The sequence below is a fragment of the Ambystoma mexicanum genome, chromosome 2p (genome assembly GCF_040938575.1).
Source record: "Ambystoma mexicanum isolate Mex_15411 chromosome 2p, UKY_AmexF1_1, whole genome shotgun sequence".
Lineage (NCBI taxonomy): Eukaryota > Metazoa > Chordata > Amphibia > Caudata > Ambystomatidae > Ambystoma > Ambystoma mexicanum.
In genome coordinates this window covers 1,010,791,320-1,010,808,628 of record NC_090923.1, presented here as the reverse complement: position 1 = coordinate 1,010,808,628, position 17,309 = coordinate 1,010,791,320, and the positions used below count along the sequence as shown (strand labels likewise).

The 17,309-nt window shown below is 45.3% G+C and overlaps 1 protein-coding gene across 2 annotated transcripts in view; it reads left to right on the top strand.

The window, feature by feature from the left end:
- PCNX3 (pecanex 3) overlaps positions 1-17,309 on the top strand; it is a 1,956,057-nt gene that overhangs the window by 323,381 nt on the left and 1,615,367 nt on the right. Inside the window, exon 5 of one of the 2 annotated variants that reach the window (XM_069644840.1) lies at positions 11,368-11,463. The exons of the other annotated variant lie outside the window; for it this stretch is intronic. Within the exon in view, the coding sequence (XP_069500941.1) occupies positions 11,368-11,463 (96 nt within the window). The remainder of the gene's footprint in view (positions 1-11,367; positions 11,464-17,309) is intronic. 2 annotated transcript variants of the gene reach the window in all.

Genomic DNA, 17,309 nt, shown 5'->3' with positions numbered 1-17,309 from the left:
TGCCATATAAAGATTAAATAGTTTTGGTGCAACTATACAGCCCTGCCTGACTCCCCTTTCAGTTCTAACCAACCTCGATGGATCTCCCATGTTATTCAGTCTAAACTTCTGTTTGAGTCTTCATGCATGCTAATTAGAACATTAAGCAAAGAACTGTGCATTCTCCACAATCCCAGTTTCCACCACAACTGGTCCCTATTGATAATGTCAAAGGCCTGCGACAGGTCCAGCAAGGCCGTTTTTCTCCCATGAAGTGTTAGACACTACTGACATTACTAGACCGTTTAGCATGGAGGAGAGGATCTGATTTTGATCCTCCCATTTCTCCACCTCTCAACACTGCACCTGCAAAAATCTTGCTGTCCGCATCGAACAGGGCAATTGGCCAGTAATTGGCAGGATCCGAGCGATGGGACCTCATTATAAATAGGGATGACGACAGCCATCTTTCAAGATATGGGAATAATCAGTTTATTTAAGATTTCTTTATTAAGTCGGTACGTAAATCCTCATCCAATGGCAAGTCCCACTTTTCCTTAGTGTTGGAATACAATGGTTTCCCAGCTGTGGCTCTGTTCATATTCTCATAGTACTCACACCAGACTGCTTCATGAATAACGTTAGCCTGTGCCTGATTTTGGGTGTAGTTTAATTGTTAACTAGCGCCCAAAAAGCATGGGAATTTTTACCGATTAACGTGCTCATCATCAATTCAGCGTCTTGCTGAAGTTGTAACTGTTCCTTAGTCTTCTAGACTCCAAGTTGTATTCTGTTTCTGAAAAACTCCAGAAAAACAGATTTCTGAGGGCTGTGCTCGGCTCTCTTTCTATGCCCAAAGTCTTTGTTGTAGGCATGCTTGTGTTTTTATCCAATTCCCAGAGATAATCTATGAAATTTAGTGGGGTGCAGAAGGTATCCAGTTCACTAACTGAAAGACAGTGTGGCGGCCCCTAGGAGTTTAATATTTAGTCCAATTCCAATACGCCTACATTTTTAGGCATGGTTTATAATTAGTTTCTCATCCCCATTGCCTTGCATAATATCAATGGAACCTACCAATATTTAATGATCACTCCACATATTTAATACGCGAAAATTAATTCAGTCAGCAAACAAGCCTCTTGATAGTAAAACGTAGTCGCTTGTAGACCATGAGCTACCTTGGGATCATGTCAAGGCGGGAGGTATGTCTCCACTTACATTACCATTAGCCATAACTAAATCCCAGCTTGACAGGAATGTTGGCCACCTCTCTCCATTGTCAGTAGGATCTCAATGTGTCAAGAGGCCCCCTGGATTTACTGACCCAATGCATTGTGAATTTAAATCTCCAGTTAGTATAATTTCCACTGACTCATGATCCATTTAAATTTTCATAAGTAGGTCTGACAGTGCAGACAAAAGAACAGGGAGATTGGAAGAGGCAGGGTTCCAATAAACATTAATCACCACAAGGGACCCGAGAGAACTAGAACCTCTGAATATGGCCTTAACTACCAACATTCCTTCCACCAAAGAGGGTATAGTTTCTAGGTTCAAAATTAGGGAAGATATAAATGCAGTCAGGAGTCCTCCCACTGGACGGCCAGTGGAGCCTGTAACGGCAAACTGCTCTACTACTGAAAAGCCATCCAGATATAAACTGTGGCTTAACCATGTTTCCTGAAACCGGATCAAGGCATGCTTGCTAAATAAAAACTCCCTCATACCCTCTATGGTAAATGCTGCGGAACTGCGCGTGTTCCGATCTAACACCCTTAGTACACTGCATACTAGAGCTCGTTTTCACATGCCCTTAACTTCTCAACAACTTGATTAATTATGACAGGTAGCACGTTCCATATCTTGCTTTTAGAGTCTGAGAGCAGAGCTACCAGTAGATGATTCTAACCGTGCCAGACCTTGATCCTATGCCCTATTTGCTTGTTGACTAGGATCAGTGTATTTTCCCACATTAATTACATTTTGGGTTACTTCCTGAAACAACACTGAAGAGATCTCTATGCCCAACCGCATCAATTCTTACCCAGCCAACAGCAAAGCATGAGCTCCTTGGCGTGTTCTTAGTCCCAGTTCAGAGATATGCGAGCAATTGTTGTATGGAAAATAGACGTATTCATATCTGTGGAGGCGAAAAGATATAGCATCAGGATTTTCTTTAATATTGATAAGAATTTACTTCGGTTAAGTGCATTTTGTCCACCCCTTTTCTTCACCAACTTCTTACAAACCCTTGGAACTGCAAATGGTTGATCCACTGATGTTCTTGTGTTCAAGCAAATACTAGAAGAACTTGTAAGCTCCTATGGTTCAGTGCAATAAGCCCCTGATCTCTGGTCTTCTGTTATTCCTGTATGTGGCAAACTTGCATGATTGGCATTCAAATCGATTATTTTCTGAAGTAGTCACAATATCTTTAGACGGGACTGCCTTTGGAGACTTAGGATGTTGTTCAACTCTTTTTTTTTTTCTTTTTTCTTTCCTGGATCGTGCCCCTGATATTTTTTTACTTTGTAAAAAATCGGTTCCAACTTTCCCACAACAGTCTTATCCTCGATTTGTGTAGCCAAGGTTATTTTAGTTGTTTTTCACTGGGTTTATTAACCCACACTGATTTCCGATGTTTTAGCACTGCTTTGCTGTATCAAAGAATTTGTTCCTCTCATCCAAAAATTGGGGCCAATGTCCTGTTGTTTTCAAGGCTACTCAATTGTGTTTGAGTGCTTGCAGAGACCGTATTAGTTGTTTTTGGTGAGGGTTGCTGTACCCCCTTCTCAACTAAAGATTTCCTTATCGGATCGCAATGTTTTTGACCCACTCGGGGCGTGGATAAAGCTTTGATGAATTTGGACTTTAGGGAGCTTTTTATGCATTGTGCCCTGCAATTCATTGATTTGGAACTTGATTAGGGGGTGCACCACACTCGCCCTTCTTCTTATTCCTCTGCCTTGCCTTTCGACATCTCTGATCGTTAACAGGCGAAGCAGAGACCTCGACGAAGTCCTCTGTACTCGTTTCAGGCTGTACCTGGTTGGAAACCTCACATATTATGACGACATTCGCAGTCTGAGCCAATCTCATAAATTCTTCCAATATTGATTCAGAAAGAGGAGTGTCATTCATGTTAAATGCATTTCTCAAACTACAGTCATCTTCGACTTGCAAAGTGTCAAGGACCTGACTTTGCTGTGAGAGACCAGCAACCTTTAACATTTGCTAGTTCTCCTAAGTGCCCTCTATGATAACTTTTACCTTACCATTCGCCTTTCTTAGTTCACCGATGTTGAGGTCCTAACAGGATTGTGTTTATCGCTGTTTTTAAGCCAACCAACGTTGCATCAGTGTTGGACACATCCTTGGATAGTTCCAAGAGGATGCCTGAGTGGGTCTGAACATCATTTTTCAGTATTTCAGAAACATTCAGTAACGACGTGAGCACAAAGTTCAATGCCGGTAGGGTGGATCCCCTTTTGGATTTGGAGTTGGGATTGCATTATGTCAGAAGGGCTGAGGTTGTTAGAGTTTTAGGATGTTGCATGGGAGTCGTTCGAAGTTCTGATTGAGATCCCTCAATTGAATCATCTAATCGTAATACTCCTCTTCCTGCCGTCGCCTCACCTTGTATCAACAGGCTGGAATTGACCACTAGCTCAAAGCGGTCTACATCACACATACTCCAGAAGGAGTCATTCATTTTTTTCTGTATGTTTGTAGTAGTGATTGTGGACTCCAGTCCACCAAGCAAAGCTTTTTTTAAGTCTCCATATGAATTGGAATGCGTTTGTGGCAGGGATTGGATAGACTTCCCCACTAAAAACCTGGATTGACTGTTTCCCACGTTATTATGAATTTGCGTAACTATGACGTTGCTTGGGTGGGTCATTGTTTCCTTTTTGTGTATTCTTGGCTGCTCTCTTAAATAATTGGAGATTTCTCCTTAGCAAGAAAAAACACTTTTCAACTCTGGAGCGCTTAAATCATCGATTAGTGCACCACTCCGTAAATGATAGATTTTTGATGTTGTATAGCAGCTGTTTTATTGGGGCTCTTCTGTGTTGGCACAAGTGACTTAGACGAGTTGTCCCTCCGTATATTACGGGGCACTTGTTGCCCGCCAAGCCTCAGCGCCCTTGGTTGCCTTAAAAATAAACCAGTAAGCTTTTCTCGCTGAGTCGAACAGCAGGAACACTAAAGCAACTCTAGGCACACCAATGCAGCCACCCCAGCTGCAACAGACCGTACATACAAATGTATGCACAAAGTAAACTTGAAGGAGGAGTGACTTTGGAACATATTATCTCTCCATCTTCTTCAGTCAAAAATTAGTGTACATTGGACTCACCCCATGCTGACTGTTCTTTGTCCACTCGAGACCATAAACTCAGGCTAACTGGGTTTCAAACTGAACCACGTCGCCAAGGAACGTAACGGCAAGACTTCCTATCGGTGTAACAGCAAAAGCAGGGAAGAGCAGAAAACACAGTACAACACTCTGCTGCGCTTCTCTGCCGAGTGAGGTTTTAAACACAGGGTCCGCTTCAGGGTCCTCCTCAGCAGTAGACACCATGGAAATAATCTCCTTCTCAGCAAACAAGCAGTGCACAGTATCCCAACACTGTAAAACACTCTCACAGCACTCCAACAAGAGTTGACTAGAGCCCGGGCAGAAAGACAAATAATACATATTGACCTAATACTAACTCCCCCTCCAGTCCAGGTACATATACCCGTTTAACATCCAAGTGTGGGTTAGCCTCGAGATATGGACTAGATCTTTTAGTTGGGATGTTTGACCCCGACTACAGGGTGATGTGAAAATCCCTTTTGCAGAATAATGGAAAACACTCTTTATCTTGTTAAAATCGGGAATAAGGTGGCCCCATGGATTTCGGAAAGGGCAGTGTTCCATGACCACTTAGAAGTCTCAGACCAAGGTCATACTGAAAGGGGAACAAAAGGGTTTGGTGGGGCTCATCAAGTTCCGATCCCAGACCCAAAAGCCCCAAACCCTAGGACTGAACACGAAGAAATAGAAACAACCCTAGACCTAACTTCCGTTCAACGGAACTATCCAATATAAGCTGAGGCCTTCTTCAAGATGACATCTGAGGAGGAAGGAAGGAAGGAAGAAAGAGGGTCCCACCTTTTTTTTTCTCTCAAACAAAGTTATTATACACAGTAGACTCATTGAAGGAGTACCCTGTTCCCGAATAGTAGTCCCGAAAAGTCACTGCAAAGTGGTTCTAGGGATTGCCCATGCCCACCTTACATCTGGACACTTTGGACCTCTAAAACCCAAAATCAAATAGTGAATCGATTGGCAATAAAATGGTACACTGAGAGAAGAGGTCCCTATAAGCAAGGTGTGCACAGAGAACGGATTCCAACGGGAAGACAATGGAAGAGACCTTCACAAGCAAGACGTGTCTGACGAAGTTACTTTAATCCACAGTTTTACTGGAGGTGGTCGGGGGATCCCCCGGGACGGCTGCATATAGGTGAGACAAGTTCACCGGTTGTGGTGGTGGTAAGGCGACGTGGTGGTGCCATATTTCTGACTGATCCTGCGCAGGAGGGTGTGAGACTCCTCTTTGCCTTGGTTCCCTGGCAGGGGTCCTGATCCCTTGATTGTACGGTCCTGTGGACCAATATTGACTTCTGGAGCTGCTAGTGACCATCCCCCCCATCTTCGGAGAAACTGTGCTGTATGGCGGTGGTCCCTTCCCTACTCCCTGTCATAAGGGAGGGCTGTGTGCTGGGCAAGACTGGATCTCTGGTGCGATCAGTTTCATCAGTCTTCGATCCCCTGCTTTGATTTGCGGTTTTGAGCCGTCCCGAGTGTAACTGTTTAGGGGTCTATCCTGCACCTCAGCATTCAGTTTCAGACAGTTCTGATTAGACCTGACGTGCGAAGTGCAGGAAGACGTCAACCACTGTACCATGAGCTGGAGAGTCCCTCCAGCAGTTTTTGCCTTGCTGGTCACCTGAATAGAAAAAAACGTTTTCACTACAGCTACCAGAATCCTTTGAGTCTAATTAGACACACCTGCTCAACAGCCTCCCTGATGATTATTTGAGATAAGAAAGCGCTAGGAGGAGAACAACTACAGACCACAGAACTGCAGCTGAGGGATTTAACCCTGTTATTACTGAGTACCTGATTTGCAGCAAGGGATCTAACCCTGTTATTACGGAGTACCTGATTTGCAGCAGAAGGGATCTAACCCCGTGAATATTTGTCCATTTTGGGATTTGACCCAGCTACTTATATTTTTTGCAACAGGTTCAATTGACCAGGACCGCGAGTGCGCGCCTCACCCACCTTCTTTTTTGTACTGAAAACAACAGATTCAGTTTGGAGATTAAGCTGGGTGATGGCCAGTTTCTCCAGGAGCTTGCCCAGAAAGGGAGTGATGCAGATTGGGCGATAGTTAGCCGGGCAGGAGGGGTCGGCAGAGGGTTTCTTAAGAAGAGGGTGCACAAGGGAGTGCTTCAGGGGGGATAGGAAGACTCAAGTGGCGAAGGGGTGATTGCAGAAATCCGCCAGGGCAGGAGCAATGGAGTCGATGTGGTCCTTGATAGTTTTGGAGGAACAGGGGTGAACCTGTTTTGACGAGACTTTCATAGATCGGACTTGTCTAGAAACCTCATCTGCAGAGAAAAGGGGAAAGGCAGAGAAGGACGGAGGGGGGGGGGGTGCCCGCAGAAGGGCCAGCGAAATAGCATGGATTGGATGGAGGGAGGCGATAGGAGGAGATTGAGGACAGGATGTTCTGAGTTTTAGAAATGAAGTGAGAAGCCAGTGCCATGCAGAGGGCCTGGGAAGGGACAGGAGAGATAGAGACTGCGGCAGGGTCGGCCAGTTCCTTGCAGATTTTAAAGAGTTCGGCCGAGTTGTTAGATGCCGTAGAGACGTGGGCTTTGGATATGAGCTCTCTTCTTGGTGAGGACGGAGAGCCTGTATTGCCTTTGCAGCAGGCGGCAGGCCAGTTTGTCAGATGGTGAACATGAAGCACGCCATTTCCTTTCAGCCACCCGCACTTGCGTTTTAGGGTGACGAGGTCTGAGTTATACCAGGAGTTACACTTGGCTTTGGGCTACAGGCGGATTCTCATGACAGGGGCAAGGATATCAAGAGTATCAAATATAGAAGAGTGGAGCGTGGAGAGGGCTGTGTCGGGGTGAGAGTCAGCCAAAGGGGAGGAGGGGGTGAGAAGGCTCGGCGAAAGCCTCAACTGATACGCGTTTCATGGGTCGGATGACCGAGAAGGTGGGTGGCTGTGATGTAGGTGGCTTGGCCTGAGGGGTAGGGAGTGTGAGGTGGGAAGATGGGAGAAAGTGATCACTCCAGGAGAGAGGAGTAGAGAGAGGGACGGAGAGGGGAAGGTCTGAGGAGATCAGAACATTGAGAGTGTGCCCTGCAGAGTGAGCCGGGCCAGAGGGGAGAATAGTGAGTGAGTCGCAGAGGTCGCGAAAGAGTCCGGAGGGAGGAGAGGAGGCATCCAGGTGGATGTTGAAGTCTCCAAGAAGTAGGAGTTGAGTGGTAGAGGCCAGGAGTGAGGAGCAGAGGCCCGCCCACTCAGAGAGGAATGGTGGTGGTCCAGCCCTTTTTATGCTGGGTGCAGCATCACAGGGCTGGGTGCTGACGGATGGGGGGGTGAGGTAGTAGGTGGTTGTACGTTTTTGTTGATGACCGGGGGTGAGAAGAAGTTGCAAAGTTAATCTGCACTGTATGGTTGTGTGACATGGGGAAGAGAGGACGAACAGAGGGGAAGTGTTGGGTTTCATTGGGTATTTGAATGCCTGGGGAGCGATTCGGATCCTCTGGAGAGCCCCAGATGATTGGTTTAGGCTATGCCCTAAATGCGGGCACCCTGAATGTGCGGTGCTTAAACTCCCCATATAAACGGTCCCCGACTATACATGAGTTTAATCTGTCGAAGTTGGACACACTGTTTCTGCAAGAGACTCATTGGCGGAAAGGTAGGGAACCATCGTTGAGGGCAAGAAATGTAGACTTTACTCACCATGCATCAGTCGGCGCCAAAAAAAAGAAAGTAGCAATTGTAGTAGCCAGCAATCTGGGGTTGGACAGAAGGACCGGTGAGTGCAACAGACTGTTACTCGAAGCCTGGGCTTGCCTAGGGGATACTTGCAAGTGAGAAATGCCGTCTGAACCAAATGGAATGCTGAATAAAGTTACATGTACAGATTGAAATAAACCCAAAGCCACAGGTTGAATATGAATTAAGCAGCAAAGTCAAATCACGCATATTGTATTCTCAACTGAATTAAAACTTTGTGGGCAAAGCTATGAACCGATGAAAGTTAAAGGTGAAAATGCCCATTTAAAACCAACATACGAAATGAGAGCTTAAGTGTGAAAGAGCATGACAGAAAGGTGGGGAATAAATAAGACCACCATAAAGTGAACTTTATGAATTAATACAATGCAGCAAGGCCAAAGACTGGCAGAGGATGTGTGACACAATGTGGCAAATCCAAGAGACTAACCAGTAGAATCCAAGAAAGTGTGAACCTGCATATAAAACAAAGAGGCCAACAAGGAGAAGCTAAGTGAATGTGAATCTATACACAGGGGCAAATACAGAAGAACCTGTCTGGGCTGAAGAGCGTAGGGTTCCTGGTTGCGTGACCTGTGATGGACCGTGTGGTCTGACAACTGCGCCTAGACCAGGGAATCCTCCATTGTGAAAGCTAAAGACATTGGGCCTCATTATGGGTCTGGCAGTCACACTGCCGGGGCTACCGGCGGGTTGCCCCCGGACCTGTAATAATTTACCGGTGCCTGACTTCCTGGTGCCACCAGGCTATTACAAGTCTGGTGGCCAGGAAGTTGGGCGCCTGTACATTTGTTAATCCCCATTCCCATAGAGTCCTTTTGGACTCTATGTGAGTGGGGACATGGGAGCACCGGCACCGTTAGCAATGGTGCCGGTGCTCCCGTGACAAGGCTGCCTACCATGGCCGCTGTGCCTGGCAGGGTCAGAACTATCGCGCACAGCGGCTCCGGCAACCTTGTTTCCAGACCGGCAAACATGTAATGAGGCCCATTGTGAAATAAACCAATAAGGAGCACTTAAAGTGAAGTGTTAGGCAATCCTGAAAAACTGTCAAGTTGACCTGGAGTTGTGTTGAACATTGGAAGACTGAAACCAAGTGTAAGTTGATATTGTGGAAGGGGAACTCTGGGGCTTGATTAACTGCAATGCTGTCTTCATGGCAGAGCCTTCCAGACCCTTTTCTTTGGAACTGTGTTGCCTTGAACTTGGGGAAGGGAACCCCAGGGATGTGTGGAACTGTTTGAACTTGGAAAGGTAATCTCGAGACATTTGTGGAACCTTCTTGAACTTGGGGAAGGGGAGCTCAAAAGGAAGCGTGGAGCTGGAAGAAGCTCAGAACTTGGTTTGGATAAAAAAAAATGTATTGTTGACATCCCTACACATTGTTTAGCTTTAGTTGTGAGGACAAGGATAGGTTTTGGACACAGACATTTAAGTTGAACTTTCTGACTCGGACTTGCCTTAGTTTCGTTCAGGTAGGGAAATCCCACCTTAGCATACGGCAAGGTAGGCCTGCAACCATCCTGACATTTGATTTAATAAACCATTCTATTTTGAACTTTTAATTGGTTGTCTGTGTCTTGCTTCAGGGTGCCTTCACAGAAGCCAGTTAAGCATAGGTTGCTATGCCGAGAGAAACTTTTGTGATCGACAATCCTTTTGTTAGCAGTTACCAGTTGAAGAGTAAGATATGCTGCTGCCTTTTCTAACAACCCCACTCTAACTTCCATACTATTTGACATGGTTTATAAAGCCAGAGTCCTCTTGAACATCTTCCTCTGCTCAGTTTTCATCTCCATTATCGTCATCCTGAACTCCTTGATGAACATTTGAACACTGGCCATAATTCTCATCTTTGTCCTCAGGGCCAGGTTTTCTCGGTTCTCATCTCTATCAGTTTGTGTCCTTTTTTATGGGTGGACTTGCTCTGCCCCTTCTGGTCTCACATTCTATGCCGCGGTCTGCCCCAAAGTTAATTGCAGTATATCGCAGAAGAGGGAACGCTTAGAGCTGGGCATCTTTACTCCTGCCAGTTCTGGAATCCACATTACTGTTTTTTTTCGCTGCACTTCTAAAACATGAAGTAAGTTTTTGTAATTTGGCTTTATTCTGGCTGCACAACTTTTTTACAAAGAAAATGTTTTCGGGTAATAAACTGTGTGGACAATGGTTTACTGTATACTTATAAATATGAGCAAAGCCTTGACATGTTCTAAAGAGAACACTTGGAGAGTCAGGTGAGGTCAAGGGGAAACCCTGCTTACCACCAACGGCTTGATTGTACTAAGTCCCCATAAGAGAACTATTGGAAAATCCTTCTCACTGCTATGCTTACTGACCATGTTCCTTGCAATAGTGTGCGTAATTTCAGTCAAGCGCAAAGCTGCTATTGCTTGATGTTGTTGTGGTAGTACCTGGCAGTGGCGAGTACCTGGGCTTTTGGTGACAAAAATGGCTATAGGATAGCACTGACTGCCATATGGTGGGAGTAGCAGCTTCTTTCATGGCAGTACCTGACACATGTTTTTACTACCTGGGCATATGATCAGTAGCTGGCAAATTGGTTAAACATCCAAACATATGATGCCAGTTTTTTAAATGTTTTGCATTGATCATCAGTATCACACTTAGTGCTGGACTCCTCCAGCTTCTAAGCATGGGACCAGGTATCGAACCTGTGTTGCACGCCATTCTCTTGCTTCCAAGGCGAGAATGCCGCCTGTGAGCTCCCTGCCCAGTCCCTAACAAAGCTAGTGCTTGTACGAACACCAAAACTACAGGCTTTTCACTGCGTTTTTTCTTTAACGTGCCTGCTTGGTTACCTTCCACTGATGTTGGACATCTAATTCTTATGACTAAATTTGCTAAATTACTAATAGTACGATAGTTCTACGGTGAGTAAATAAACTTATTAGAATTTCTTTTGAGATTCCCTTAAACGCATGGCCAATATATTGATAATGTGTTGTAAAACGCACCCTTTGGCCACATATCATAAATTTGGTGCTGAACCTCTCACCGCTGGGCCATCCCTTGAGAGGTTTGGAAATGTTTGCTTGCTTGGTGCAATATTGGTTTTATGCTTAAATGTTTACAGGGCTTCTTGCAATTTCCCACCCAGCATTGTCTCCTTCGTCCTGTTTCTCCCTTGTTATTCACCAAGTCAGCTTGTGCATGAGTATTAAGTAAAACACACCCCTACCATCTTTAGGGAATGTCATGCTGGGATTCCTCTAACCCAGCCATTTATCTCCTGACTTGAATGAGTTCCTGTATCTTTCAGACATCAGGGAGCTTGTCTGGGAGCAGGGACGGAACAACGTCATTGTGACGACTGCGGATCGCCACATGCTGAAAGTGAATTCACAAGAGACTGTTGGTAAGCATAATACTGTGCAACTTAAGGATACTCAATGGAAGCTTTAAATGCAGAAAGGATGCCTACCAAGAGGGCAAGGCCTGTTTTTAAAGTGGTAAAGAAAGGAATACATTAATGGTGAGAAGCAATGTGCAATTGGCTGGAGAGGTGAGGCAGACAGTCGCTCTGTCTGCATTTGCTTGGTTGTGCATTTTGTGTTCTAGAGTGGTGGTTGACAATTTTTTTGGTGTATGCTTTCCAGCCTTCATCATGAAGGAAATGACTGGGCTCTTGTCTGGTTCATTTAGTCTCTTCGCCCCTTTATGCTGGAAACACAATCTTCTGTCTTATCAACTTAATTGTGCCTAGAGGTTGGCTAGTGCTGTTTCACTCATATGTATGTTTATTCTTTTTATTGAGTATGTAGGTGTTTTCACTGCAAACACTGACAAATCATTCAATGGTCAGTGGGGGAATCCTGAGTCCGGTGACTTGCAAAATTAGGGTGCAATAGATGGTAGCTGGCTGGTGGGTATAGGCAAGCGGGTGTAAACCCTGCACAGTACAAAGACTTAATACAGAACTCTTTAAAAACAGGTTATAGTAGACAGTAGAGTAGAAAGGTCGGGAAGAAGAGTAATGTGGAAGTAGGTAGATGGGGACCGATATTAGAGTGAAGATTGAAGGATGCGTGTGAGACAGTAGCGAGAAATAGTGTTGGATGTAGAAATAGTGTTGGATGTGTAGGATGGATCATGCCCATGCAGGCATTTAAAGACCGGTATGAGAATTGTAAGGAGGGTGCCGTCTTTCATTGAGAGCCAACTAGCACAACGGTGTTGGAAGAAGAATTGTAGAAGGCAGCAACACAGTTGCGTATCTTGCCTAGCAGAGAAGAAGGGTAAAGATTGATATGAAGAAAAAGGCTTTCAAAGTAGTCAAGACGGCAGAGTAGCAAGGTTGGAATAAGGGTGTTACTGGAGTTGTACATCAGGAGGTGATGGATTTTCCTGATGTTCAGTAGGTAATCCTGACTGCAGTAGTTTTAATAGTGGTGTAGGTTAAGCTCATCATCAAAAATAACTCCAATGTTGCAAGCATGCAGAGGAAGGGAGTAAACCAGTTGTGATTGACAATGGAGATGCAAGGGGAAGTTGTGGAGCATTGGAGACCGCAAAGTAGATTATTTTAACCTTGGAGGAGATCGGCAGCAGAGATTGAAGTGCCACCTTTTGTGTATGGGCACTTTTATTTGCTGGGACAGACAGAATTTGTTTCATTGAGGGCAACAGAGCGACATTCAGATAGTTCATAAAAGTCACCTGTGTGCTGGGTGGAGTAATACTAATGAACCTAATTTTATAACCAACTAAAGATACTGTTGATTATTCATGAATCAGAAATAATAAACCCATTTTTCCCACTAGGAGTCAATACCTCCTCTCCTCAATTTTTTTTCAATTTGAATAAGCGCCCTGCTGTTCAAGTTCCCCTGGGTGGCTAATCCTGGAGATTTTCAACAGGTGTGACCTCTCCTTTGGAGAATAAGTGTACCAGACACACCACTTGAAGTCTAAATCAGAGTCTCACCTGTTGAAATTCTTCAGGCTATATGTTTACTGACCCGTTACTACAACAGAGGCTGGACCTTTGGCAATTAAATTGGACACCTTTTCATTTAAGTTTAATTTGCTCTTTGTCTTGCGTTACGCATGAGATTCCTTTCTGGAATGCTTGCACAGCCCAGAATGCACTTCTGGAGCAGTTGAGCCAGAGGTTCTTTCCTTGTGTGAATACTGTTGTGGATTAAACCTTTTTATGAACTTAAGTACATTTGACTGCAGACAAATTGCTGTATAAAGCAATCTCCAACTGTTAGGGAAAGGTCTGGTTAGGGATAGTTGATTTTTCTTTTAAAAAACATTTGTTTTATTTAAAGTGCATTGATATGATGTTGGGACAGAGACTACAAGCATAAATGTGACCTGTTTGGCTGGGCTTAGAATAACTATATAGACATCACAAATCTAAAGTGAACAGGGGTCTGTTCCCATCACTGGTTTAACATGAGCAGATTTGTTTGCAATGATCAGTTGGATTCCAGATACTAGTAGAAGCAGTATTTAACATTTGCCTCTATCACTTGATGTAACGAAATTGCATCTGATTTTACATTCACTATTTGAAGAATGGTCTACATCTAGCCACCCTTTGGTTTCTCTAGACTCTAAAACCAATGGTCTCCCATCTTTCGCTCTCCAGTTGTTTTGGACTACAACTCCGATCAGTTCTAGAGAAATAGTAAGGTGGAGAAATACAGAGGAAAGATGAGACTAATGCCAAATTGAATGTTTCCAGTAGCTTAAATATTTGTTTCTTTTCGGCCTATATCACTCTAAAAAGGGATATTCATTCCTAGGAGAAGTTGTAAATTACAGGGAAATGTATAATTTTTTCAAATAAATGGGCAAACCACTCCCTCTGTCGTTTCTGAGATAAGGGTATTCATCAAAGGATAGGGAACAGAATAATTTCAATGACATTCTAAAGCTGAGGGCGGATTGGTATGTGCGTTTGAAATAATGCAATACTAAAGTAATGAATAAAGATTTTCCAGAATAACTGTTAAGAAATGCTTCATTCTATTAGAGGCACGGAGGCAAGCATTATGCTTCTCTTTCTTTATTCAAATTCATAGAGAAAGCTCAAGCAGCAAGATTTATGCACCAAAGTTATAGTTGTGATAACATGAAAGGGTGCAAAATGCTTTAACAAAACATTTAAACCTATTAAACAGTCCATTGAGGTAAAACCCTGGGAAGAAAAAACTCAGTTTCCCAGAAGGCTTAGGTAAAGTCAATAACTGGTCACAGAACACGTGACTGAAACGGCCAATGAGGCATGGTTAGTCTCTCTAAATGGCAGCTATCCGTGAACCACTTCCTCTTTCGATGATGCAAACCATAGAAACGAGATGACAGATGCATGCGCAATGTAGTTTTGTATCTGTGCACAACCTGGTGAACCGTTCAGGTTAAGAGGGCTTGTCTGAAGTCTCTATCGGAAAGGAGAGAAGCAAACATCTGAAGTTTACCTCGTGTGTGTAATAACCCTATTAGATGTGTGTGGGAGGGAAATAAATGTGTCAAGTTAAATATAACTGTACATTGTATACAATAGATGAACAATCGCAAGCTTCAACTAACAGATTGAATAACTGTACACCCTCCTGTTATTGTATTGTTAATGTTCTTTCAATCAGGCAGGATAATGCTCGCCTCTTGTCCTTAATAGAATTAAGACATTCTTAGCTTACTTGCCACTACAGTAGCGGGTTGTTCTACCGGTTTCAGGTAGAATTGCTTGAAAACCGACTCCCCTGCCCAGTCTGCCATTGTCATAGTGTCCTCTAATCAGACTCCTACCTGGAAGGCCTAGGATGCCATGGCGCCTCTTACTGAGTTCAGGCCAAAGTAGTTGGTGTCAATTCCTGCTTGTGCGAGAGTCCAGCGTACCCAGCGAGCCTAGGGTAGGGGCAGAAACCGCTTTATGTGGCTTGTGGAGTGCTATCAAAAACGGCCCGTTGCTGTTGGTCCTGAGAGGCGCAGTCACCTCTTCGTAGACCTTTAGGCACCTTACTAGACATAGTTTGGGCTGCTCGCTAAGGGCTGGATATGATATCACTCTTGAGTGACACTTAGTCCTTCTGGAAATGTGGAAGACTATTCCGTCTGGGGAGAACATCCTGCCTGCTGGGTCGAGAGCTCTAACATCTGAGACTCTGCTGCAGGAGACTAGTCTTCTAACAAGGTTAAGTACAGTGTTCACGTCTCAAAGCTTGTTGAAGCGGTACGATGCGGTACTGGGCGAATATCTTTGAGTAGCCTGCAGACGAGGTGATGTTCCCCCTGCTGGGAAGCCCTCGACCAGCTCGTGTCCCACTGAGATTGCGGAATGGTAGGCATTGACAGTCCTGCAAGCCAAACCGCGCTCCACTAACAAAGCCTGAAAATTTTAAGTCTCCTCCACAGGTGCTGAAACTAGATGGAGCCCTCGTTCCAAGCACCAGCGAGCCCAGGCGCTACAAGAGTTAGAGTACCTCTTAAAGGTTGTGGGGGCCCAGCTCTCGTCGATAAGGCTGACTGCCTTGTTCGAAATCCCTGGCACTCTCCATCTTGCCCTGAAATCCTCCAGGCTGCTAGGGTCAACAACCTGTTCAAGAGAAGGGGATGGCGTTGACCTGTCGGACTGGACAGGAGATCCGGAAATTGGGCTGGTAGGATTGGAGAATCCGATGAAAGTTCCAGTAGAACTGGATACCAAGTCTGAGAGGTCCAGACTGGTGCTATTAGGACGGGTTCTGCTTGTTCCAGACAGACCTTCGCCAGGGTCCTCGCTATCCTGGTGAATGGGAGAAAATCGTAAGCAATCCCCTGGTCCATATCTGTAGAAAAGCATCTGTCGTCGTGGCTGCTGGGTCCGGCCTTCAGCTGTAGAATTACTGAAGCAGGGAGTTGAGGCGAGAAGCACATAGATCCCTGGAAAAGGGGCCCCATATTTGCTGGAGTCGCGTGAAGACCTCCCTGGCCAATCTCCAGTCGCAGTAGTCAATGGAGTGGTGGGAGTAAGTCTGCTACCTCGTTCCTGAGTCCTGGGAGGTACTCTGCCAAAGATTTGGTGTACTAGACAGAAGTGCAAAAATCCTGGGCCAGCTCTGCCAGAGGCCTCGATCTGGGGCCACCCAGATGATTGATGTAGCTGATGGCAGAGATGTTGTCCAACTTGAGTAAGATACAACAACTCATTCTGTGTCTGGTGAAAGATCGCACTGCGAATGAGCCTGCTAGTAGCTGCAGGCAGTTTATGTGCATCTCTAGCTCCTGTGGGACCATGTACCACCCGTGGTCACAGGGCTGTATCTTGCTCCCCAACCTGAACGGCTTGCGTCCGACTCTATTACTATGTCTGGAGTCGAGCCGAAGATTGCTCTGCCGTTCCAGGCCTCCATATGTGTGAGCCACCAGTTGAGTTCCGTCCTTGCTTGGGGCGAGAGTGCTAAACGCTCTGAGTGCGAAAGGTTCTGCCTTAGATGATGACCTTCCAGCCTCTGCAATTCGCGGTAATGAAGCGGGCCTGACATGGAAGACAACGGGATACGTACTACTCTTGCTAGCTCCCGAAGGGAGATGACGTTTCTCTGTAAGAGCCTGTGGATCTCCTGGCGGGTGGAATGAATCTTGAGTCAGCAGACGCAGCTGTGAGTTCTGAGTGTCTACGATGAAGCCCAGAAATCTTAGGCTCCTGGAGGGCGAGATAATTCATTTCTCCCAGTTGATGAGGAAAAAAAGATTTTGAAATCGGTCTATGGCGAGCTTGGCCTGACGCCTTGCCAGGTCCTCAGATTGAGCCATGAGAATGATGCTGTCTAGGTATATCATAAGCCTGATGCCTTTCTCCCTGAGCTGTGCTACGACCGTCCTGAAGAGTTAGGTCAAGGCCCAAGGTGACGAGGAGAGCCGAAGGGCAAGCTCATGCACTCCCAGTCCTGATGCCACCATGTGAACCTTAGGTAACTCACATATGCTGGGTGAATGGGCACTGCCAGATATGTGTCTTTTAGGTCTAGGCGAATGAGCCAGTCGCCTGGTCTTAGAATGTCTCTGAACATGTGAATTCCCTCCATTTTGAAATGGTGGTAGAGAATGAAGTCGTTCAAAGCTCTGAGGTTTATTACTGGGTGAACCTTTTGCTTCCTGCGCACAAGGAATATTGGGCTGAAGAAACCTCCCTGGTCTGAGCATGGACATATAGCGTGTTTCAGGTGTATACTGCACACTTTGTTGTCTAGCGCTGAGCCGTCTGTGTGC